At 38.3% G+C, this 27500-nt stretch overlaps 1 protein-coding gene across 1 annotated transcript in view; it reads right to left on the bottom strand.

Moving 5' to 3' along the window:
* The window catches only part of trpc5a (transient receptor potential cation channel, subfamily C, member 5a), a 120762-nt gene that overhangs the window by 8934 nt on the left and 84328 nt on the right, over nucleotides 1-27500 (bottom strand). Inside the window, exons 11-15 of the mRNA XM_059355304.1 lie at nucleotides 24732-24871; nucleotides 19495-19695; nucleotides 16074-16195; nucleotides 5878-6073; nucleotides 4581-4790 (exon numbers count right to left, since the gene is read on the bottom strand). Coding sequence (XP_059211287.1) covers nucleotides 4581-4790; nucleotides 5878-6073; nucleotides 16074-16195; nucleotides 19495-19695; nucleotides 24732-24871 — 869 coding nt within the window. The remainder of the gene's footprint in view (nucleotides 1-4580; nucleotides 4791-5877; nucleotides 6074-16073; nucleotides 16196-19494; nucleotides 19696-24731; nucleotides 24872-27500) is intronic.

Raw genomic sequence — 27500 nt, 5'->3', positions numbered from 1 at the left:
AGTAGTATTTCTGCAAAAAATCTACTTATTTTAATCATATTCAGATAGAGAAACTCTTCCACTGCAGGAAACTGTTTAAAACTTTAAACTGAGTTTTCTCTCTATTACCATATAATTATGTTTTTAAACCAGAGAGAAATATTCCTCCTTCTGAAATAAATATGTTTGGATTCATATGTGATTCTGCAGGATATTTTGATGCTGTGAGCTAAAACTAAAAGTGAAAATAAACTACAAACAATATTGCCCAATTAAAAATGCAATCAAACAAATAAAAATACAATAAAATAAAGAAATAAAATAAAATAAAGAAAAAAAAATAGAATAAAGAAATAAAATAAATTAATTTAAATTAAATAAATTAAATAAAATAAATAAATTAAATAAAATAAAAAATAAATGAACTAAATAAAATAAAATTAATTAAAAATTATAATATTTTTTCACAGAAAAAAGAAGAGAATAAATACTAATAATAAAACAGAAAATATTCATATTTTTTAGTGTTATATAAATGTGTGGTTTTTATTATATATGTTTTCCAATATTAGCTTTTTTTTATTTGATTCTTTTTTATTTCATCAACGATGAACTGTTAATAACCACTATTATGTCTTTATGTCATTATATTTGACGAACATTTTGCTACTTCTCTTCTTTGTGTAGCGTTTGACGTGTTGGTATTAATAAAGTTTGATTGACAGGCGGCTCCAGCTGGTTGTTGAAGGCAGCAGGAGGCGTTCAGGTGTTACAACTGACTCAGGTGTTGGTGTGAAGAGCGAATATTTAATTTATAATATTATCAGATTCATAATCCTCTTTTTATATTTCACTCCTGAACTGAAGAGTTTCAGATTTAAATGTTTATCAGATCACAAAGTTTTCTGACAGACACAGAATATAAACCTGTTATAGGTTAGTGAAGTTAATATTATATATTATTATTAAAGGATTCTGTCTCTGAATTGAAATGTTACAGCTCAGGTGCAGAACTTTTGATTGATCTCGCAGCAAAAAAAGTGGAAATGTGCGTTTTTGTGTGTTTCTTTGTAATTTTTTTGTGTGTGTTTTTGATGTTTTGTATGTGTTTTTTGTATTTTGTGTTTTTGGTGTTTTTTTATGTGTGTTTTTTGTTTTTGTGTGTGTGTTTTAATGTGTTATTATGTGTTATAATGTGATTTTGTGTGTTTTGTAATTTTTGTGTGTGATTTTTTGTAGTCTTGTGCATGTTTTTTGTTTTTTGCATGTGTTTTTTGTTGTGTGTTTTTATGTGTTATTATGTGTGTTTTGTAAACATTTTTTTAATGTTTTTTTTGTGTTCAAAATGTTGATCCAGTAAGTCAAAATGAAATAATAATAATAATAATAATAATCATGTCATATAGGTGAGGATCGTCAACACGTCATGGTGGTTTATCAACAGACAGAATGAAAAAGAGTTAAAAACCAGTTTAAAGTTCCTTGTTGCTTCTTTTAGTAAAATAATGTCTCTAACATCCATCTCCTCCATCACACACACACACACACACACACACACACACACACACTCTCTCTCTCTCTCTTGCTGCTGATCAGATGTGTGATGTGGGCTGGTCGGCTTATATAACTCATCTGACTTCAGCTGAGGTGAACACGCCAGCTGCACTCACTGTGTGTGTGTGTGTGTGTGTGTGTGAGTGGTGTGTGTGTGTGTGTGGTGTGTGTGTGTGTGTGTGTGTGTCCAGATGACTGGCCTGTTCATCGTGTTTATCAGGATGTTTGTGTTCTGATGTTCAGACTAACAGCTGATGTCTGATTGTAGTTTTTGTAACATAACAGAAATCTGCTTCACTCTGTTTATTATTAAAGCTACTTTAATATTTCTGCTCCACTACATTTATTCAACAACTAAAGTTCATTTTAAAACATCTCATTTATGCACGAAACACACACTGTAAAAATGTCTGTAGATTTTAGGGTGAACTGTACATGTTTATATCAGCTAAAACAGGATCATTTTTTTTTTTTTTACAGTTTAAAAAAAATAAATTACTCCACTGTAAAATACTCTGACACCGTGTTTGGAGCAAAAATATGTATATCCCGTCCTCTCCTCTCTGCTCTGTGTAAACAGCCTCTCCTGTCCTCTCCTCTCTGCTCTGTGTAAACAGCCTCTCCTGTCCTCTCCTCTCTGCTCTGTGTAAACAGCCTCTCCTGTCCTCTCCTCTCTGCTCTGTGTAAACAGCCTCTCCTGTCCTCTCCCCTCAGCTCTGTGTAAACAGCCTCTCCTGTCCTCTCCCCTCAGCTCTGTGTAAACAGCCTCTCCTGTCCTCTCCTCTCTGCTCTGTGTAAACAGCCTCCCCTGTCCTCTCCTCTCTGCTCTGTGTAAACAGCCTCTCCTGTCCTCTCCCCTCAGCTCTGTGTAAACAGCCTCCCCTGTCCTCTCCTCTCTGCTCTGTGTAAACAGCCTCCCCTGTCCTCTCCTCTCTGCTCTGTGTAAACAGCCCCGTGCAGCAGCAGGAACTAGTCCGTCTGCATGTGAATCCTCTCTGACTTGTCAACATGAATCTGAGCAGATGGTCTCTGAGCCTGTTTACACGCTGCTCATTGAACTCCACACGCATGAATCAAAACCTTTCTTCTTCTTCTTCTTCTTCTTCTTCTTCTTCTTCTTCTGCAGTTTATTAAAGGTGGAGTGACGAGCAGCAGCAGAGAAACTTCTGCAGAGGTTTGATCCGTCAGCTGTTAACTGAACTGAAGTGTAATTTTTCTGTCTATTTTCCATCTAGAGATGAATGAAATGTTGTTTCTCTGCAGGCTGAGACATGAACATGAACCCGTTTAAGGCGGGAAAGCTTTAACACATTTCTACCATTAAAACCTGTTGGGGCTGTTGTGTTATTCTACCATTAAAACCTGTTGGGGCTGTTGTGTTATTCTACCATTAAAACCTGTTGGGGCTGTTGTGTTATTGTACCATTTAAACCTGTTGGGGCTGTTGTGTTATTGTACCATTTAAACCTGTTGGGGCTGTTGTGTTATTCTACCATTTAAACCTGTTGGGGCTGTTGTGTTATTCTACCATTTAAACCTGTTGGGGCTGTTGTGTTATTCTACCATTAAAACCTGTTGGGGCTGTTGTGTTATTCTACCATTTAAACCTGTTGGGGCTGTTGTGTTATTCTACCATTTAAACCTGTTGGGGCTGTTGTGATATTCTACCATTTAAACCTGTTGGGGCTGTTGTGTTATTCTACCATTTAAACCTGTTGGGGCTGTTGTGTTATTCTACCATTTAAACCTGTTGGGGCTGTTGTGTTATTCTACCATTAAAACCTGTTGGGGCTGTTGTGTTATTCTACCATTTAAACCTGTTGGGGCTGTTGTGTTATTCTACCATTTAAACCTGTTGGGGCTGTTGTGTTATTCTACCATTTAAACCTGTTGGGGCTGTTGTGTTATTCTACCATTAAAACCTGTTGGGGCTGTTGTGTTATTCTACCATTAAAACCTGTTGGGGCTGTTGTGTTATTCTACCAATAAAACAGAAAGAGGATATGTGGTTTTGTAGTATTTGTAGTTTTTTCTATTTTCGGTCTCTTGGCCAAACCCAAATGCATGTAGTTGTACTGAGGGCCACTTCAGGTGAGGGCGAGGGCCGTATGTGGCCCCCGGGCCTCCTGTTGACCAACCCTGGTGAAGGATACAATATAATATAGAACTGAGTGTTTATAGTATGTAATTTATATATTACAGATCAGTCTGACTGAGGCGTTCTGAGAGAAAAGACACTTAGACATCCGTCTTCTAATTCAGCACCACGGACAGAGACACACTGTTAGAATAAACTGTTAATCTACTGAAACACTGTCAGCTGTGTTAGTAAAACAAGACACATTCATTCTGATCCACGGTGTCTTTTTCTGCAATAATCTCATAAATATTGATATAAATTGACCTTTAAATGATGCCATGTTGTGTCTTTTGTGTCTTTATTTTAGTAAATTTCTGTCTTTCGTGTCTTTTTTAGTTATTTTGTGTCTTTTTGTGTCATTTTTTTTAGTCATTTTGTGTCTTTTTTGTCATTTTTAGTTATTTTTTGCTTTTTTGTGTCTCTTTTTAGTCATTCTGTTTCTTTATTTTAGTCATTTTGTTTCTTTATTTTAGTCATTTTGTGTCTTTTTTGTCTTCTTTAGTTATTTTGTGACTTTTGGTGTCTTTTTTTGTCATTTTGTGTCTTTTTTTTGTCATTTTGTGTCTTTTTTAATTATTTTGTGTCTTTTTTTGTCTTTTATAATTATTTTGTCTTTTTGTGTCTTTTTTTGTCATTTTGTGTCTTTTTTTAGTTATTTTGTGTCTTTTTTGTTATTTTGTGTCTTTTTTTGTCTTTTTTTAGTCATTTTGTGTCTTTTTTCAGTCATTTTGTGTCTTTTGTGTCTTTTTTAATTATTTTGTGTCTTTTTGTGTCTTTTTTGTTATTTTGTGTCTTTTTTAGTCATTTTGTGTCTTTATTTGTCATTTTGTGTGTTTATTTCAGTCACTTTAAATGCTGCCATGAGGTTTGACTGTGAGACGTGTGGACGTGCTCCGTCTTGTCTCACCGTGAACTCTCGGAGGTTTTCACATTTGTGCGAGTCGTCCCCGGGCGGCTGGCCTCGGCTGCACAGCTTGCTGTGGAGCCACAGCAGCAGGTAGAGGATGGACTTGGGGCTGGGGATGATGTTGAAGGGAGGAGGCAGCGTGCCGCCCTCGTCAAAGTAACTCATCCACAGCTTGGTGCGGGCGAACTTCCACTCGATGTCGGCGTGGTCCTGCAGGAGAGAGACACCAGACACATGCGACAATCTGTCAGAGCCACAGACGACACGCAGCAGCAGAAATAATTATAATAATACAGGACATCACATGGAAATAATATTTTATTATATATTTATTATAATAATAATACAGGATATCTCATGGAAATAATATTACATTATATATTTATTATAATAATAATAAATATAGAGAAATCTGGATTTATACAGTTCTGATTATAACTCACCACGACACTGAGTTAACTACATGGATGATGGATGGATGGATGGATGGATGGAGGGATGGATGGATGGAAGGGTGGAAGGATGGATGGATGGAGGGATGGATGGATGGATGGATGGAGGGAGGGATGGATGGATGGATGGATGGATGGATAAATGGATAAATGGATGGAGGGATGGATGGATTAATGGATGGATGGATAAATGGATAAATGGATGGATGGATGGATAAATGGATGGAAAGACAGACAGACAGATGGACGGATGGATAAATGGATGGATGGATGGATGGATGATGGATGGATGGATGGATGGATAAATGGATAAATGGATGGATGGATGGACAAATGGATAAATGCATGGATGGGTGGATGGATAAATGGATAAATGGATGGATGGATAAATGGATAAATGGATGGATGGATAAATGGATAAATGGATGGACAGACAGACAGACAGACAGACGGACAGATGGATAAATGGATGGATGGATGATGGATGGATGGATGGATAAATGGATAAATGGATGGATGGATGGACAAATGGATAAATGCATGGATGGGTGGATGGATAAATGGATAAATGGATGGATGGATGGATGGATAAATGGATAAATGGATGGATGGATGGATGGATGGATGGATAACTGGATGGACAGACAGACAGACGGACAGACGGACGGACGGATGGATGGATAACTGGATGGATAAATGGATAAATGGATAAATGGATGGATGGATGGATAGATGATAGATGGATAGATAGATAGATAGATAGATAGATAGATAGATAGATAGATAGATAGATAGATAGATAGATAGATAGATAGATAGATAGATAGATAGATAGATAGACTCACAGCGATGAGCTGGTAGGAGTTGTTCATCATGGCGATCAGCATGTTGAGCAGAACCACCAGTGAGATCACGTTGTACGTCCCGAACATGGTCGCCCCGACGAACTCGGTGAACTCGTGGCGCGCCTTCACGTTGGTGACGTAGAGGTTCAGCAGCCCGAAGACGGACCAGAACAGAGACTGGAGCGTCTCGAATAACCTGCAGACACACAGAGAAAACATCCAGTTACTGGAAGGAAAAGTCTTCAGAAGGTGATAAAACCAGGCGGCAACCTCCGGGTCTGAGCAGGGAGGCAAACCAGGCAGAAGCATTTGGGTCCATTCATTTCAATACAAAATGAGAAAACTTCTCGCTTGATTTATTAGCTCAGAAATGTTTTTTAGGACAACACTATGGTCTCAATCACTAGTAAACAATCGGATGTCAATAGTTCTAATAATGGCTCCATTTAGAAGAAAATAGAAGATAAAGAATCGTATGATTTGGGGCGGGGCTACCTTTGATTGACAGGTCACTAACAAGGTGAGCCGTCTTCAGGAGAGAAGCAGAACAATGCGTATCCACGGCAACGAGTCAATAAATTTATATATAACGTTACATAGATAGAAAAGAGGACGTTTAGCGGTTTGTAATTTCTGGTATTTTTAACAGGTTTTATGGTAACTTTGTGCCTTCCTTGATAATTTAGTGTCTCTTTTTGTAATTTCACATCTTTTCCGCATCTTTTTTTGGTCATTTTGTGTCTTTTTTAGATAGTTACACAGATCAGCATCCAGCTACATTGCAGAATGTTATTAATGTAAATGTTTGTTAGTGTGGAGAAATAAACGCTCTCATCCTTCTTGGTTTGATAAATGTTGAGCATAAAAACCCTTCAGGAGGAGTTAAACTAAACCATAAATTCTACAAATCCATGTTTGAGTCAAACAGCTGATGGCAGGAGCAGGAGACAGCCAGAACATTTAAAAGAAGAACTGGAATCAGTCTGAATGTGAACTCAAACAAACTTGGCAGCTGTTGGAAGGAAATGTGCATCCAAATGGCAACAAATTCCCTCTGAAGCAGCGAGAGAGAGAGAGAGAGAGAGAGGGGGAGAGACGGACGGAGGAAAACTTACATCGACATGCTTTAAAACCTTAAAAAAACCTTAAATCATGTGGAGTAAAAGTAAAAATAAACAACATGAATGTTCCAGTCAAACGTTTTGCCAGGAGGCTGAACTAAACGTCCGTTTACGAGCTTCGTTTATTGGCAAAAAGTGCAGAAAATCTACTTTTAGAAAGTCAGTTATTGGTCACTAAGCTTAAATATCAGAGTCAACACTGCAGATTTCACAATAAAAGCCTCCAACTGTATTAACATTAAAACACTTTAATATACCGGTACTCACACAGGAAGTTAAAGAACAAAATCAATAGAGTTTAACTGCACTGGATCGTTTTTCTCAGGCATTAAAATGTTATTTCCACCTGTTAAATTTGAATATTTCTGCATCCATAAACAGTCTGAGAGCTGCATAAATCAGGTATGAATTCACTGTAATTAATTCAACATTCAAGATCATTAAGCAATTAAATAATACTGAAAAAAAAATATATATATATAAATCTGTAATAATAATAATAATAATACATTACATTTTTAATGTCCCATTATTTTAATTTACATATTTCAAATTCTATTTTTATAGGTGAAATTTGTATTAAAATGATCTATTGATGGTATTTGCACCTAATGTAGAAAAAAAACAAGAAAAACCTTGTAAAATAATAAAGTACATTTCTGTATAAAAAAAACCCCACCCATTTATTTTACATATAATTCACTGTAATTTAACATTTAAGACCATTTGGAAATAGAATAATACTGTACAAAATGTCCCACATTATAAATACTTACATTGCAACTTTTATCTCACGGTTAATATTTGTAATAAAAGTAATTTACTATTTTTTGGCAACTTTTGCTGCCAGACTTTTTACTATTTTTTTTTACATTATATTTAAAGTTTTACTGTAAAATCCCTTGAAAATAATGATTTATTTTTTCATTTTAAAATGACAGTAAGTGCTTGTCAACTTTTGCTGCCGTAGTAAAATACACTGAAATGTAGTATTCAAGGTCATTAAGCAATTAAATAACACTGTAAAAAATGTTCCATCATATCAATTTTAGCTTCTACTTTCACAGTTAATATCTGTATTAAAAGTATCTTTTTTTGTGGGATTTGCACCTAATGCAGAAAAAAAACAAGAAAACACTGTAAAAAATTACAGTACACATCTGGAAAATTTACATATATAGGTGTATGTATATTCTATACATGTATTGTATATGTATGGGTTTTTTTTTACAGTGTACTTCAAACTTTCCACAGATTTAAAGCTGCTTTTAGAGCAAAACAATTGCCCCCTGGACTCAACCAGATGATTACTTTTTGTTCTGTTTCTGTGACCTCTTTTCTTTCTCTCTCTCTCTCTCTCTCTCTCTCTCTGTTTGTGTGACAGTCACAGTTACGACGCTGCTTATTGAATTTTTGATGAAGAAACAATTTAAGAGAGAGAGAGAGAGAGAGAGAAACAGAGAGAGAGAGAGAGAGAGAAACAGAGAGAGAGAGAGAGAGAGAAACAGAGAGAGAGAGAGAGAGAGAGAGAGAGAAAGAGAGAGAGAGGTAGAGAGAGAGACAGAGAGAGAGAGAGAGAGTCTGCAGGGTGTTTGTTATATTTGTGCTGCATCAAATATTCATGGCAGTGTGTGTGAGTGAATGATCACTGAATCAATCAGTGCATAGTGTGTGTGTGTGTCTGTGTGTGTGTGTGTGTGTGTGTGTGTGTGTGTGTGTGTGTGTACAGGTGGAGGGCGAGAGACTGAGTGTGCAAATGAAGAGAGAGAGAGAGAGAGAGAGCGAGAGATGAATGAAGCAGCAGAGCGAGAGATGAAGCAGTCGACGTTATGAAACACGAAAGAAACAAGTTCATCCTTCTTCTCTCTAGAATCCATTAACTAACTATTAGTTATACGTTCTTCACCTCCTCCTCTCCTCCTCTCCTTTCCTCCTCTCCTCCTCCTCCCATCTCCCCTTGTTCGCTCCCTCTCTCGTTTCCTATCACCTTTGTCCTCCTCTTCTTGTTTCCTCGCCTCTTCTTTCAACCTCCCATTTACTATTTTGTCCTTTCCTTCCTTGACTCCTTCTCCTTTCTTCTTCCACCTCTTCCCTTGTTTCCTCTCCTCTCCTCCTCTCCTCTCCTCTCCTCCTCTCCTCTCCTCTCCTCTCCTCCTCTCCTCTCTTCTCCTCTCCTCTCCTCTCCTCTCCTCTCCTCTCCACTAAGCCGAGTCATAACGTCTCCAGCTGATCTCAGAGCCACTCAGTCATTTCACAGTTATAGCTCTGCAGTTGTGTGGGAGGCGGGCCAAGTGTGTGTGTGTGTGTGTGTGTGTGTGTGTGTGTGTGTGACACAGTAACAGTGTTGCAGTGTTTCTGTGTGAGGAAACAAAGTGTGCTTGGACTTGGCAGCTCGACAGCGTGCAATTAAATCATTGGTCTAGTTCTCATGAATCCTCTGCTGCAGGTTTTAGATTCTCTCTGTCAGAATCTTTATTCTTTAATTTTATTTATTTATTATCCTGCAGACAGACAGAAGATCCTCCAACCTGACTGACTCTGAACCACAATCTACACAAATACACTCCCTGCTCCCCCCGCTACACAAAACCATGCAAAAACATCACAGTCACTCATAAAACTCTTTAGGACCATGTTGTTTACAACACGGATTCTAAAAAAAAGTTGAGACAGAAAGCCAGAATGCATCAGAGTGTAAATTCATGAAAACAAAACTTAATGAAGAAGAATGAGGGAGTGAAAACACCAGGTGCTCTTCATTAACAGAGCAAACAATGAATAAGAATAACAGCGACGACCTCAACAAGATGTTTCAGGGAGTTTTTTTTGCTCTTTTTACATTTTACTCACTCTATTCCTGCATTTCACTGCAATGTATGAAATATCTATAAATATATCCTCCTCCAAGAATCTCCCCCTCCTGGTGGAGGAGGGTTAGTTGCTCCAGTGATCCTGGGAGCAGCAGCTCCTGGTCTCCCAAGGCGAAGTGGTCCCAGGGGAGAGGCCACACTAAGAGACATCCAAAGACCCTTATGAAGCCCATTCTAGTACAGCGGTGTACCTCGCCCAGCACGGGTCAACCGTGGTCCCTCCTGGAGCCAGACCCAGACGCACTGCTCAGCCTCCTGGGAGTCTACTCCAGGGTGCTGAAAGGAGGCTCCGGCGGATTGTTGAACGTCAGATTCAGGAGGAACAATGCGGCTTCCGTCCTGGCCGTGGAACAACGGACCAGCACTTTACCCTCCCAGAATTCTGGAGGGGTCATGGGAGTTTGCCCATCCAGTCTACATGTGTTTTGTGGACTTGGAGAAGGCTTATGACCATGTCCCTCGGGGAGTCTTGTGGGGGGTACTGCAGGAATATGGGGTGCCGGGCTGGTTGCTACGAGCTATCCGGTCCCTATATAACCAAAGTGAGAGCTGTGTCCGCATACTCAGCACAACGTCAAACACGTTCCCGGTGGGTGTTGGCCTCCGCCAGGGTTACCTCTTGTCTGCGATTCTGTTCCTGGTCTTCATGGATCTCAAGGCTCAGCTGGGGGAGAAAGGGATCCGGTTTGGTGACCTTAGAATTACATCTCTGCTTTTTGCAGATGATGTGGTTCTTTGGGCTTCATCAGACCGGGACCTCCTGCACTCACTGGGGCGGTTTGCAGCCGAGTGTGAAGCGGTTGGGATGAGAGTCAGCACCTCCAAGTCTGAGGCCATGGTTCTCTGCCGGAAAACGGTGGACTGCCCCCTCTGGGTGGAGACAGGTACTGCCTCCTCTGGGTGGAGAGAGGTGCTGCCCCCTCTGGGTGGAGAGAGCTACTGCCCCCTCTGGGTGGAGAGAGGTACTGCCCCCTCTGGGTGGAGACAGGTACTGCCTCCTCTGGGTGGAGACAGGTACTGCCTCCTCTGGGTGGAAAGAGGTGCTGCCCCCTCTGGGTGGAGAGAGCCACTGCCCCCTCTGGGTGGAGAGAGGTACTGCCCCCTCTGGGTGGAGACAGGTACTGTCCCCTCTGGGTGGAGACAGGTACTGCCCCCTTTGTTGTACCGGACCGTCGTGGTGAAGAAGGAGCTGAGCCTGAAGGCAAAGCTCTCCATTTACCGCTCCATCTACGTGCCAACCCTCACCTATGGTCGTGAGCTTTGGGTAGTCTTTCTTGTTTTACATTTGTCCTAAATTACAAGTTTTACTGTAAAAAGAGGCCTTATTTTTTTTACATTTTTGTTGTAAATTTCTTATCTAATTTTTTTGTGTAAAGTGTAAACTCCTTAATCCTGACTTCATAGTTCCTCTATTGACAATTCCAGTAATACCCGTACAAAAAGAGAGAGAGAGAGGTTTTCAGGGTGTTAAAGACGCTTTTGTGTGAAGGCAGAAAAAAGGAGAGTGAGGTAGAGACAAACACACACACACACACACACACACACACACACGCTGCACGGTGTAAAACGATGTAACACATTAATGGTGATAAGTGAGTGTGAAGTACAGATGAGTGAGAAGAGGAGGGAGGAGACACCTGAGCAGAAACAGGAAATGATCTCGCGAAATGAAAAAAAAATGTTGATAAGTGTATGTGAATTGCAGGAGCACACACACACACACACACAGAGGATATAATAATGCTTGCATTGTAAACTCATGAATGCTGATGCGGGCCGGGCCGCTCTGTGTGCATAATGCATCATGTTGCCGTGGCGGCGGCGGTTCAGCGTGAGGCTGATTTCTCTCCGTGTGCAGAGCAGAAACTCTGACAGCAGCTGTGATCAACATGATGTATTTCTCTTTTTGTTCATACGCGTCGAGAGTGTTTGTTCTTTTCCAGAGAGAAACCATTCTGTGCCTCAACTCTGCATTGGATTTTTTTCGATATTCAACCAAAAGTGTTATGGATTTAAAGTGCTTTAAGTTATAATATTACGGTAAAATTATATTAGCACTGTTGATTTCACCTTTAAGGTTGACATTTAATTCCATATTTTACTGTAAAAAATTAAAAGTTTTCCCGTCAAAAGAAACGCTGTTCTGCCATATTATTGACAAGAAAATACTTTATAAATGCTGCATAAATTTGAAAGATTTAAAGATTTTACCATTAAATATTACAGTATATTTCTGTTAGAGATATGGTGTTTAGTAGATTTAACAGTGAGAAAAAGTATTTTTTACAAAAGATAAATGCAAAAATTATGGCTTGTATATATATTACGGTATATTTTTGCTACAAACACGTTGCCAGAGTATTTTACAGTGGATTAATGCATTTTTTTTTAAACATTTCTAAAAAAATCCTGTTTGGTCTGATATAAACATTTACAGTGTTTCATTGTTACTGAAACTGAATTAACTCATTTGTCATTTTACGTCTTTTACTGCCATGGTTTAACAGTTTTTCACCCTTAAATCTACAGACATTTTTTACAGTGTATTGTGCAGAAAACAAGCAAAAACACAGATGGAGAGTGGGTTCTATAGGGACCCAAAGGCTACATTTATGGCAAGCAAAAAACTGACATGGCCATTTTCAAACGGGTCTCTTGACCTCTGACCTCATGGTTTTTGAATAAAAATGGATTCTATGAGTACCCGCGTGTCTCCTCTTTACAGATATGCCAAATGTATGCTAATGACAAGCAATTTGAGGCAAAAACCACAGTTTTTCTCATGCAGTACAAGTTTCACCTGCTGTATTTGAATATGTATGCACACTGGGGTCCCTCAACAGTCTGTGAGCTGCATAAATCGGGTCTGAGTGGAGAACTGAGACTCTCGTGGATTCAATGAGCGCAATTTTATTCATGTGACGATGTTGGTCAACAAAGGGGTCTTTTGACCTCTGACCTCAAGATATCTGAATGAATATGGGTTCTATGGCGACCCACAAGTCTTTATAGACATGCCCGCTTTATGCAGAAACCACACAGTTTTTCTTATGCATCAAAATTTCATTTTGGTCTATTATATGTGAATATTTCTATATTTGTGGCTCCTGGGGTCCCTGAACTGTCTGTGAGCTGCATGAATGGGCTCTGAGTGTAACGCTGAGACTGTTGTGGATTCAATGAGGCAACACAACACAAGTGCTGCCATCCAATTGCCAGAAAAAATGCAATTCTTGCAGAAATCTCCAAAATGTCAAAAGCTTTTGAAACCAAATTACAGCCTGGCTTTTTAGATGGAGTTCCTCAAGGTCTTGGTGCCTTAATGTGGTATTTTGGAGGGATTTCTGATCATTTTTATCAATGCTCGGCTCAAGCTTTAGTACAAAATATATGTAAAAAATGGCATCAACACAGAAATTGCTGCAATTGAGCTGGAAATAGACTTCAGATGCTCATATCATAATGTTCTAAACCTTATAGTCTAAACCTTAACCAAGTGGTGGGAGGAGCCAGACGGCTTTGGAGGAGACCTGGGAGATCTAGTGATGGTGGAGAACTTTGTGGAAGGAGTAGCTGATGAAAATGTGTGGCGTGAAAACTTCCACATGGCCAAAGATGCTCTTATGGCTTTAAGTGATGCCGCCTGGCTGCATACAATCACATTCACACACTTTAGATCGCCGTATCAGCAGATTTCCTCCTGAAAACGCTCGTCTAAACCAGGAATAAAAAGTGGAGACGAGACGCCACTTTAGGTCTTCTGTTAGGACCGTCACCATGGAAACGGAGCCCAAAACACAATGTTTATTACTGATTATTGATGAGAAAAAAAACAACAGAATCTTCAGCCTTCTGATGATGCAAACAACTTGTATGTGTCATCAACTGTTGACCTGCTATCTCCCCCTAAATCCCCCCTGTAGCCTGTAGAAAAGGACAAAGATCTGCCTTTATTATGGCGTGGAAGAGATTAACCTCTGATAGAAACACACACACAGTGAAACATTAGATGTGTGTGTGTTGTTTTGGCTGCTCTGCTCCTTCAGCGTCCCGAACGCTTCGCTGGAATGGAATCGATCACAAATCAATACGGCTATTATCTAAAACAAACCACACGCCTCATCAATATTCTGGCCCCTGAGTCGACTTGGCTCCCAGTCTGCCTCGCTCAGCACAGACGTGTATGTGTGTGTGTGTTCTTGTATTCCTACATAGTGAGGACCAGAACACTCTTTAACAAACAGAGTGAGGACACTTTTACAAAGTGAGGACATTTTGGCCGGTCCTCACTTCTTTAAAGGCTTTTTTTAGATTTCAGACTTTGTTTTAAGGGTTAAAGGTTACATGATAATGATAATTAACTGAAACTGTATTGTGTGGTTGCAAAACTAACTAAATTTATAGTGAAAATGTCCTTCGTCTTTGTCAACTTTTTTCATACATAATGAAGATGGATCAGACAAAGGAAATAAAAGCAAAATTTACTGTGACCTCTTTTAATCTCCCACCCAAGAAATACCCCATTACAAAACACTACAACTAATAAAAACTAAACTAAAACTAGCAAACTCACTCTAAAAACTAAGTGAAACTAGTTGAATTTGAAAACAAAAATTCACAACCCAATTAAAACTAAAACTAATGAAAAATCCAAAACTATTATAACCTTGAAAGGGAATTCACTGCTACAATGAGGGTCCTCACACAGATAGAAGTACAAGAATGTGTGTGTGTGTGTGTGTGTGTGTGTGTGTGTGTGTGTGTGTTGCAGAGCTGCCATAATTCAAACTCTGCCTCTCAATAAGCTAAACTTCCACTGTCTCACATTAAAACACAACATTAATATTCTCCTCGTCCACAGCAAAAATCGTTTCCATATCATTATCTGGTGCAACGAAGCAGAAGAGCTGTGTGTGTGTGTGTGTGTGTGTGTGTGTGTGTGTGTGTGTGTGTGTGTGTGTGTGTGTGTGTTTGCATTATGGTTGACGCAGCACCTCCGGACACACACACACACACACACACACACTCAGACAGGATCTGATTCTCAGGGTGAAGTGTGTGATAAAATATTCACACTTCGATCCGAGCTGCATTTAAATGGATGTTTACATCTCTGCCGGCTGATATAATCACAGCTGTTATTAACAAACCAGAGACCAAAAAACAACAAAAAACAGCCCAAACTAGCGACCTGAAGACACACGGCTTCTATAAATCAATCAATAAGTTAATGAACTCCAGACAGTTACGACCACGTGTAGAATAGACTCGCAAAAATCAGAATTCAGAAACTTTTTTCACTCCTACAAAAGAACAAAAATGGTCAAATCTAAGTTAAATTTCACCAAAATCACTTAATTCCATATGTGTGATTTAAAATATCTCCAAAAATCCTGTTAAAAACATTAAATTCTGTTTACACAGAGCAGAGAGGAGAGGACAGGAGAGGCTGTTTACACAGAGCAGAGAGGAGAGGACAGGAGAGGCTGTTTACACAGAGCAGAGAGGAGAGGACAGGAGAGGCTGTTTACACAGAGCAGAGAGGAGAGGACAGGAGAGGCTGTTTACACAGAGCAGAGAGGAGAGGACAGGAGAGGCTGTTTACACAGAGCAGAGAGGAGAGGACAGGAGAGGCTGGAAACATGACAATACTTTAATACGTTCAATATGTGGAGAAAAGTGTTTTGGTCATTTTAAGTAGTTTTTTTTTCTAATGTTTTGGTAATTTTGTGTAATTGTAGTAATTTTTCGTCTTTTTTGGTGATTTTACTTCCTTTTTTGGTAAATTTGTATTTTTTTTACAACATTTGTGACACTTGAAAAGTGTGTATATTTAAATTCCATTTTATTCCAATTTTTATAAAATAATTTATCAGAGAAATTCAACTTGCATGTTTTTTTAGAGCATTCAGAGGAAAGTCAAATGCAAAAAGTCTCCAAAGAGTCAAAAGCTTGTGAAACCAAATCACAGCATGGATTTTTAGATGGAGTTCCTCAAGGTTTCGTGTCTTAATGTCGTATTCTGGAGGATTCTGACCATTTCTATCAATTCTTGACTCAAGATTCAGCACCAAATATGTGTAACAAATGGTATCAACCCAAAAATTGCATAAATGGGGTCCGAGTGTAAAGCTGAGACTCTTGTGGATTCAATAAAGCCAGTTTTCCATGACATAATATTCTGTGTATTATGGAGGGTACTGACGTGGAGAAGGCGTTGTTCTGCCTCTCACAGCGGATGCCCTTGCAGTTGTTGGGTTCCTCGGAGGCCTTGGTCTCGTAGTAGAAGTAGAGCTGGTTCAGACCGTTGGCGAACGCCAGCAGGACCTGCACAGGAAACACACATCTTTAAACAGCAGCCATCACCTCACTCACAGAGGTGGAGCAGCTCTCATCATGCAGAGTTAACTTCACCTGTTGTCTTTGAATCTTTGTGCATCCTGGTTAAACAGTCTGAGAGCTGCATAAATCAGGTCTGACTGGAAAACTGAGACTCTTGTGGATTTAATGAGCTAAATTTTATTCATGTGTGATGTTAGTCAACAAAGGAGTCTTTTGACCTCTGAAACAGTATTTATCAAAATAAGAAAACATGGTATATTTATATATATTTAGTATATTTCTATAGATATATGTGTTATTATAATGTATATGCTGTAGAATGAATGTATATATAATATGTATTATGTGTTAGTAGATTGTGTAATCATGTATTATACGTATATGATATGTAGAAATGTGTGTAATATGGATTAGTATGTGAATAATTAATATAACGAAGAATGAATGAAGCACAGTTAAGAAGTGTAAACGTTCACTCTGTTTTTATTCTGTTAGGTGAAGCGTAACGCTCACTTATTATTGTTTTTATAGTTTTTTAGTTTTTAATTTTTGTTGTTTGTGTTTTTGTGTTTTCAACTTTATATTTGATAGTGTTGGACCCCAGGAAGGATAGCTGTGGCTTTGCTGCAGCTAATGGGGATCTTAATAATAAACTAAACTAAACTAAACCTCAAGACATCTGAATTTACAGACATGCCCGCTTTATGCTGAAAACATGCAGTTTGGGGCAGAAACCACACAGTTTTTCTCATGCAATAAATTTGTTATTTGGTCCTGTTATATGTGAGTATTTCTGCATCCTGGGGTCTCTAAACAGCCTGTGAGCTGCATAACTCGGGCCTGACTTGAAAGCTGAGACTGTTGTGGATTTGATGAGCCCAGTTTTATTCATGTGTGATAACATTGGTTCCCTTAGTAACATTAAACATCTCAATTCTAAGGCTGCAAAGAATATATTATATATTAAAGAAAAAACACTCCAAAATTAGACTATATGATAGCAAGGGAAAAACTAACTGTAAATTCAGACATCAAAAGGGCGGCTTCTAAAATGTCAGACATGCCCGCTTTATGCCGACTACATGCAGTTGGGGTAGAAACCACACAGTGTTTTGACCCTGAAGCAGGACCTTCACAGGGAACACATGATCTCTAAACAGCAGCGATCACTTCTGTCATAGAGGAAGAGCAGCTCTCAGCATCTCTAACATCTCATTGTTCCAGGAGATGACCTCCTCTGTTCCTCCAGGGCTTTAACAACACGCTCTCTTCTAGAAACAGGAACATGAACATTATATTGCTGCTGCTGCTGCTGAGTGAGCATGAAGCAGGGCGGCCGCGGAGCCTCGGGCGCTCCGGGATTGATTTTAGGACGACAGGGAGCTGAACGGTTCTCCTGTGGATTGTGAGGAGGGCGAGGAGGTTCCCCTGAGAACGAATTAATGAGCTCTGGGTGTAATGGAACAACCCTGTAGCGTCCTTCATCATCAAAGATGCTGCGTGGAGCTCAGCATGGACACAAAGTTCTAATAGAAAAGTCTGCAGAAGATGCAGTAAAAAACATTATAATTATTTATTGGTTTTGCTCCAGATCTTAATACAGATATATTAATTTATTCTACTGGGTTTGGTGATTTTTTATTAACCCTCTGAACCTGAAAAGTATGAAAGAAGATCAAAAGAAAGAGCAGAAGATTGAAATAAAGATAAGCTGGATCGTCCTTAAATGATACAAAATTACTTCTCTTTAACCCTCTAAACACGTGCAGGGTGACAATGTATGTTTTCTTTAAAAGATCGCCAAAAACACACAGTTTATCATAGAAAGAAACCGTAAAAACAGGCATTATCGTAAGAGTTCGATGTTTCTGACAGACCTTGAACAGATCAAAGGTTACAAAATTTTCCATTAGAAAAAGAGACCAAAAAGGAAGCTTAAAATGTTGATATTTCTGTCAGAATCTCTTTATTCTACATGTCTTGTTTAAAACATGTCCAAAAATAAACCAGATCCCGTTAAAAATGTTAAATTCTGTTCAGGAGAGGCTGGAAACATGACAATACATCAATATGTAGAATAAGTGGAGACCCAATTTTATTTTTTTACACTTGTGGGCACTTGAAAAAGTGTTTATATATAAATTAGATTGTATTCCAATTAAAAAATATATAATTATCAGAGAAATTCAACTTTTTTCTGATTCCATAGAGCCGCAAGAAATTCAAAATGTTACCATGTTTAATTGAATATACTAGATATTAAAAAGAGTATAAAAACAGTAAAAGTCATTTTGGATGTTTACATTCTGCAGATCTGCATTATATTTGTTGATGCTATGTTAATTTCATTGTATTAATTTTATTTGTTGTATATATATTTCACTGTTTATTGTGTTTTAGTTTACTATTTCAAGCACAATACTGGAGGGGACAAACACCAAAACAAGGAATGAAACCTTCAGGAAAAAGAAAAACACTAAATATGCAAACTGTAAAAAAAAAGTGGGAATGCATCGATGCTGATACAGATGTTTTTTTGAATTTTAATGATCTTTTGTGCCAAGAGAACAAAGAAACGTACGGTGGCTCAGAACTCACAGCGCTGCAACTTAAGAAAACACATGAAAATACACAAAACACAAGCAAACTGAGAAAACATCCCAAACAACAGCATTTAGAAAACGCTGCAAAGACCACAACACAACAGAAGAGTTTCCAGAGGACACTTAAAAGTGATGCACACATCTGGACACGCTAGCGTTAGCTGGCGATCGATAGCGTTAGCTGGCGATCGATAGCGTGCTAGCGTTAGCCAGCTAGCAAGACCAAGACCAATTCGGTGCCGTTGAGAGAGACCAACTAAAATGTGAATCATTCATTTATTTGATTTGTTTAACTGCAATGCTAGTGGGCTAACGCTATATATCACGTTATAATATGAAAATATCATCATCATGAAATAACGTGATAATATCCAGTGTGTCCTGACGTGTGCATCACTTTTAAGTGTCCTCTGGAAACACTTCTGTTGTATTTAGGTCTGTTTTGCAGCGCTTTTTGTTATTGTGTTGTTGTCTTTGCAGCGTTTTCTAAATGCTGCTCATGTGTTGTCTAATTGACGAAGATGTTTTCTCAGTTTGCTTGTGTTTCGTGTATTTGCATGAGTTTTCTTAAGCTGCAGTGCTGTGAACTTTCCGGGCCACCGTAGAAACGTCATTATAAATGAATAAATACACCAGTAACTGAAGTGTTTGTGTCCTGTGAGGGGGATGTAAAGGTCTCACCAGACAGTAGATGAAGAGGAACTTGAGGATGTCCAGCAGCATCCTGCCCAGAGAGATCTGCAGAGGGCCGAGGTGGGAGTTGGCGGTGAAGAGGGAGATGAGTCGCAGCGAGCTGAAGATGTTGGCGATGGCGAACAGCGCCTCGGCGATCAGCGTAGGGTGCCACATCTCCCACTCCTCCCTGGGCCGAGAGGAGTTATACTGCAGCGAGAGGACACCATGAAACAGTTAAATAATGCACCTGCATTCTGTCTAATGTCCAGCAGGGGGCGACTCCACCGGCTGCAAAAAGAGGTTCATTTGTATGCAAGTCAATAGAAATATGAGCCGACTTTTCACTTGATTTCTGACCTCAGTAAACATTCTCATCATGAGTTGATGATCTCAATCTTTAGTTTCAAGTCTTCTTTAATACAGCAGGAGGTTTATTTAGTAAATTATGGTCCCATTTGGAGTAAAAAAGACGATAAAGCAGAGGGGGATTTAGGGTGTGGCTAACTTTGACCCTTTCACAGTTTCACTTTAAAGTTAACTGGAACATTTTAGTCACTTAAAAGCATCTTGTTCAGTGTTCAGTTGGACTTAAAGACACTCTGAGGAGTCGGCTCGTGTCCCGTTCATGGAAGTTTTTAAGCCTTACGCTGTTCTTTCCCCCTAACCTTAAAGAAGTGGTTTTGTTGCCTAAACCTAACCACTTTACAACAATACCAATGTGTTTCAAAGTTCAAAACAGCAGTTATGATGTTTAAAAGTACTGTTTTAACTGCAATTATGATGTTTAAAACAGCAGTTATTAAGTTTTAACTCGGATTATGAAATTTAAAACAGCGATTGTGACGTAGGGAACAACAGAATCGTGTGCAAACAATGTGTATAAAAGAGGGATAAAGAGTGAGTAAAATAATGCAGATGTGCCTTAAACCTGCATTCTCTCTAATGTCCAGCAGGAGGCGACTCCACCGGCTGCAGAAATAAGTTAATTTGTATGCAAGTCAATGGTAAAATGAGCCTACTTTTCACTTGATTTCTGACCTCAGTAAACATTCTCATCATGAGTTGATGATCTCAATCTTTAGTTTCAAGTCTTCTTTAATACAGCAGGAGGTTTATTTAGTAAATTATGGTCCCATTTGGAGTAAAAAAGACGATAAAGCAGAGGGGGATTTAGGGTGTGGCTAACTTTGATCCTTTCACAGTTTCACTTTAAAGTTAACTGGAACATTTTAGTCACTTAAAAGCATCTTGTTCAGTGTTCAGTTGGACTAGAAACCTAAACGGAGCTGCAGCAGACGTGGATCGTTTATTTTAGTTCTTTGGTTTAGAGATCGTGACCTCCAGTCCTCCGACTCTCCTCAAAGCTCTCAGATGATCTCTGGAAACTCAAAACACTTCACAATCTTTATCCTCCTTTTGTCTCTGACCTCCAACATCCTCCTCCTCCTCCCCCTCCTTCTCCCCCTCCTCTTCTTCTTGTTCTTCCTTCAGCTTTTCTCACAATCCTGTTTTATGCCGTCACTTCTTTCTCTCCCTCCGTCTCCCAGCTGTCTTTCAAGCTCTCATTTTTTATCCCCATGACTTCATTTTTTCCCAGCATCCTCTCTGTTTCTATGACTTTGCTTTATTCATCTCTCTCTCTCTCTCTCTCTCTCTCTCTCTCTCTCTCTCCCTCTCTCTCTCTCTCTCTCTCTCTCTCTCCATCCCGTTCCCACCATCTTTTTTATCTCTCCACATCCCTCACAGTTGTCTCATGCTTGGCTTCCTCTTCATTCTAAATTCAGCCATTAGACTTCCACAGGACGTCTGTCTTGTTAACTCCACTGATATTAGCATTCGCCGTACACACACACACACACACACACACACACACACACACACACACACACACACACACACTCACTGGGGGAAACATGCACACAGATGCACACTCATTAATTTATAGACTTTTTTTGCACCTTCTCTCAGATGCACTTACTCTAACTTCCTGTCTGTCTGTCTCTCCTTCTCACACACACACACACACACACACACACACATGCACGCACAAACACACACACTTATACACACAATGACGGAGCAAATTTTTTCAGCAGCTCGCCGGAGGATTTTAAATGTTACTGAATATTTAACAGAGAAAAAGACAAAAAAGTAAAATATTTTGTGCCAACAGCTGCTTCCAGCTGCTCGTGTGTGTGTGTGTGTGTGTCCTTGTGTGTGTGTCTATACAGCTGCATATATGTACATATATATCTGTATGTATATTATGAAACTGTGTGTGTGTGTGTGGGACCTGTGTAGGAGGGCCACCCGCCACCATCAGTGACTCACAGCTGCTGCAGATGGCCCGGCCGTCTGGTGTGTGTGTGTGTGTGTGTGTGTGTGTGTGTGTGATTACACCATTGGCTCTAAATAAATAGATATATGCTGTATGTATGCATTAAAGATGAAAGCTGTGCTGTGAAAGTGAGAAAGCGACTGCATCAAAGTGAAACGTCTCCGGTGAACTCTGAACCCTCAAACACTCAGTTTGTTGTTTTCACAGGTCAAAGGTCACGGCTGATCTTCACATTTACACATTAAAGCGACTCATTGCTCATTTCACCGCTCTTTACGTCAAAGTATTCAGCTTTTTCATACTAGAGTTTAATAGTTTATCTGTCCTTGTAGATGTTTTATTGGTATCATAAACTGCTGACTTTGATCTTGTGTTTGTCTGTGAAGCTCTTTCACAGCAGAAAAAGGACCTGGAGTGACCGAGTAAGAGGCTGTCGGACGAGGGTATGTCTAGGAAATCTTGGAAAAAAGGCTACAGACAGACGATGATTTGGCTAATCATAACCAATGCAATGTTTTTTTCTTGTTTTTTTTTTCAACATTGATTGCAAATGCCATAAAAAGGTAAACCCCTGTATATACCAATATAAAACAGGACAGTTTAATTCACTTACTTAATATTCATGAATGTTACATTACAGTGGATTATATGTGAAAATACAAAAAAAATTTTTGCTAATTTCACCGCTCTTTGCATGGAAGTATTCAGCTTTTTCATACTAGAGTTTAATAGTTTGCTGACTTTGATCTTGTGTTTGTGTGTGAAGCTCTTTCACAGTAGAAAAAGGACCTGGAGTGACCGAGAAGAGGCCATCGGACAAGGCTAAACCCAGGTTATCTTTTAAGAGAGATTTGCAAAAAAATAAAGGCTACAGAGAGATAAACTATTAAACTCTAGTATGAAAATACTTCCATGTCCAGAGCAGTGAAATGAGCAATGTTTTTTTGTGTTTTCACATAGAATCCACTGTAATCTAACGTTTAAAACCATTAAGTAAGTGAATAATACTGTCATATATGCCTTAAATGTATTAACAGTTTTTAAAGTCCATTTTATGGTTATGATTTTTTTTTTTGGCATATATGTTGTTGATTTTTTTTTTTTTACCTCTTTATGGCATTTGCAATCAATGTTGAAAAAAAAAACAAGACAAAAACATTGCATTGGTTATGGTAAAAAAAACAACAACAACAGAGTCTACAGGTTTGACTACCAAACATTAAGTAAATGATGCAACACAAGACATAATAAACCAGCTAATATTTCCTACTAAAGTTAGTTAAACAATAACAAGTCCAGCTCATCATCTGTCTGCAGCCTTTTTTTTTTGCGAATCTCTCTTAGATTTACCCTCATCCGACAGCCTCTTACTCGGTCAATCCAGGTCCTTTTTTTTTACTGAAAAAAGTACAAAGAGCTTCACAAAGAAAAACAAGATCAAAGTCATAAGTTTATAATACAAATGAAACTTGATAAACTATTAAACTAAAGTATGAAAAAGCTGAAAACTTCCATTAAATGAGCGATGAATTTTTCAAATATTCACGTAGAATCCACTGTAATGTAACATTAAACAACATTATGTAAGTGAATTAAACCTTTTTTTAACCTTTGATCTTGTGTTTGTGTGTGAAGCTCTTTGTAGTTTCACAGTAGAAAAAGGACCTGGAGTGACCGAGTAAGAGGTAATATTAGCTGGTTTGTTATGTCTTGTGTTGCAGCACTTGCTTGATGTTTAGTAAAGTCCTTTTTCATACATAATTGAATCAAACCAAATACATGTTCAGCTCTTCATATTGCTACGTTTCAGTGAATTGCATTCTGAAACTATAAAAAATATATATTTTCCAGAAATTTACTGTATTATTTTATAGGGTTTTTCTTGTTTTTTTCTTCTCTACGTTGAGTGGAAATGCAATAAAAAAAGCAAATAACTTTTATGACAACTATAAACCTTAATATGGTAATTGTATGGTAAATTAATATAATGGGATGTTTGAAAGCATCACAGGAAGCCTGAGAGCCTCACTGCATTATATTCTATTTTATCTTTTTTACTTTGAAGTGTTGTCTGCTGTCTGAGTTTTGTTTTTCTCCTCATAAATAAAAACATTTTCCATCCGAAGATTGATGCAAAAGGAACAAATTAGTGCATAAAATAATCATCAGAATGCAGCAAAGCCAGTGTTTAACGCTCACATTACCTTTGGGACGACCAGCAGACTGAACTGAACTGTTTCCTACACTGTCAAAAAAAAGTAATTTACCAGAAATCAGTTTTTTTCTGGGAGGGTAAATAACTTAATGGTAAGTTTTAATGTTTTTTTTACAGTGTAGGGACACTCAATCGCAAAAATCCTCCAGAAAATCTGACATAGTGTTGCTTTAAAGATCAAAATAAATTATTAATAGGCCTTCGATACATATATATATATATATATATATATATATATATCAACTACCCAACAGCAGCAAAAAGCTCTGATGCTTCATGTTTGATGATGAATGATCCTCATCCTTGATTATGATTAGCATTAAGTTAAAGGAGATCCAGTTCAAAGTAATTAACGATATGGTACTGACAATTAAAACCATCTAACCAAACCATCTAGGGCAGGGGTCTCAAACTCAAATTGCCTGGGGCCTGCGAGAGGCAGTATGAAAATGACCAAAAAAAGACACAAAATGACTAAAAAAAGACACAAAATGACCAAAAAAGACACAAAATTACTAAAAAAAGACACAAAATTACAAAAAAAAAGACAAATGACCAAAAAAGACACAAAATTACAACAAAAAAACCCCAAATGACTGAAAAAACACTAAATTACTTTAAAAAGACACAAAATGACAAAAAGACATAAAATGACCAAAAAAGACATAAAATGAAAATCGCCGTGGTTACCTTGACGTAGGCCACGATCTTTAGCGAGATGGTGGCCAGGTAGAGCGAGTTCATGGCAAAGTCCATCAGGTTCCACCAGTCGTGGATGTACTCTGTGAATCCTCCGTCCCACATCTCCTTAATCTCTGCCCAGATGAAGCCTGCAACAAACACACACACACACACACACACACACACACACACACACATGCATGCATGTGTGAGCACATTAACATCCATCCTCGCTGCGTTCTGTTTTCTGCTTTCTGCTCTGTGACCAAAGTCTAGTCGGACGTGTCGTCTTGGCGGTGGCGGTAGTGGTAGTAGTGGTGGTAGTGGTGGTAGTGGTAGTAGTGGTGGTAGTGGTGGTGGTGGTGGTAGTGGTGGTAGTGGTGGTAGTGGTAGTAGTGGTGGTAGTGGTGGTAGTGGTGGTGGTGGTAGTAGTGGTAGTAGTGGTGGTAGTGGTGGTAGTGGTAGTAGTGGTGGTAGTGGTAGTAGTGGTGGTAGTGGTAGTAGTAGTGGTAGTGGTGGTAGTGGTGGTAGTGGTAGTAGTGGTGGTAGTGGTGGTAGTGGTGGTAGTGGTAGTAGTAGTGGTAGTGGTGGTAGTGGTGGTAGTAGTGGTAGTGGTGGTAGTGGTGGTAGTGGTGGTAGTAGTGGTAGTGGTAGTAGTGGTGGTAGTGGTAGTAGTGGTGGTAGTGGTGGTAGTGGTGGTAGTGGTGGTAGTGGTAGTAGTGGTGGTAGTGGTAGTAGTGGTGGTAGTGGTGGTAGTGGTGGTAGTAGTGGTAGTGGTAGTAGTGGTGGTAGTGGTAGTAGTGGTGGTAGTGGTAGTAGTGGTAGTAGTGGTGGTAGTGGTGGTAGTGGTAGTAGTGGTGGTAGTGGTAGTAGTGGTGGTAGTGGTAGTAGTGGTGGTAGTGGTGGCAGTGGTGGTAGTGGTGGTAGTAGTGGTGGTGGCGGCGGCCTCGGGGCGGCGGCAGAGCGCCAACATGTTTGTTCTGAACCAGCGACTTCAGACAATGTCAGTTTTCTCTGAATAATTCACAAGTCATTTTCATTTCATCTGTTCTTCCTCTGAGTTTCTATCGTCATGTGGAGAAACATGAGATTCAGCTCAGAGGAAGAAATGTTTACAACAACACAACAATATCATTCTAATATAAATACAGTCATGTAAACACAAGTATGAACATGTTTTTACATAAATCATTGAATATAATGCTATTCTTTAGGTATGTATGTGTACATCAGTGTTATATATTATAGATACTACATATAGTTATGGTATAGTTAGTTGTAATACGTTATAGTAAAAAAACATAAGTATAATTAAATGTATTTTTTTAATTAATTAAATTATCATATTATTATATATAATAATAATATAATTACTACTACTACTACTACTACTACTACTACTAATAATAATAATAATAATTAATCCAAAATAATATAGTAAATAGCAATTTTCTGAATAAAATGTGTTATGATGTTATTGGATTGTTATTGTTGTTTTTAAAATACATACATATATATATGATTTTTTTTATTAATTTGCACATGAAACAAACAAATAAAAATAAAATAAAGAAATAAATAAAGAACAAATTTGAACAGATAATAATTTGCACAAAACGAGACCAGAAAGACTAACTAATAAATAAATAAATAAATAAATATACCAGAAAAAAATAAAGAACACAAATAGTTTAAAGAGAAAATTATTTTAAAAAATACAACAAGATGCACACAAAGAGAGCAGAAAGACTAATGAATAGATAAATAAATAAATAAATAAATGAATAAATGAGGGTAAAGCTGAACATCATTTTTAGTGGTTAACATAGAAGTGTTGCTGAGTCTTTTTTTCTTTTTCAGTTGAATCATGATGTAAAACACTAGCCATATATATATATATATATATATAAATCACCATAACAACACATCACAGACAGCAGTGTTAAATGAAATCTGGGTCATTTTTCTTATTCTAGCCGTCTCTCTGACAATCACACATTCAGATTTTAACACATTTATCAATATTAGCTCCAAATGAAGGAACAATATAAATGTAATTTGTTCTGAGAGACAATAGAAGCAGCTGATGTTGTTGTTTCTTTTTATATCTCAAGTGTTTTTCTAGCTGAAGAGTTTGAAGGAGAAGAAGAAGAGACGAACAGATGGTTTTGTATCTTTCTAGTGATTATTATGGTTCTGATTTGGTGTCAGCTCGAACACAGAATATGGAGATGCAATCACTCACTTTCACACTCACCCACCCACCCTCACACACACACACACACACACACACACGTAACCACCTCCTCCACACACTCACAAGCATCCGACCACACACACACCCACACACACTCACACACTCTTACAGACACACTGAGAACTCTTGATGATCAGAATCAAAGTGAAGGAGAAAAAAGAAACTGATAGAAAGTTTTTTTTCACTATATGTTTTAAATCTGGTTGTTTTTTTGGCGTCTAGAAGAAACATTTCTTCATCAGAAAACAGCTGCTTCAATATTTAGTGCATCTAAATATGAAATATGAGGTTTTAAGATGAGAGTAAACCACATGAGAGTTTCTGAGTCCCTGCTTTTATTTCCTCTGTTTCATGTTAAATGTCCTTGCGTTTATATTAAATGTCTTTTGGTTTCTTGAAAGGCACTATAATATTTTAATGTATTATTATGATTATTACTTTTATTATATCAGCATTATTATTGTTTTTGTTATTATTATTATTGTTGTTGTTACTATTATCATTATTATTGTTGTTATTAT

The sequence above is a fragment of the Centropristis striata genome, chromosome 17 (assembly GCF_030273125.1).
Source record: "Centropristis striata isolate RG_2023a ecotype Rhode Island chromosome 17, C.striata_1.0, whole genome shotgun sequence".
Taxonomy (NCBI): domain Eukaryota; kingdom Metazoa; phylum Chordata; class Actinopteri; order Perciformes; family Serranidae; genus Centropristis; species Centropristis striata.
Note: the sequence above shows the minus strand (reverse complement) of the source record. Positions and strands in the feature narration are given on the sequence as shown.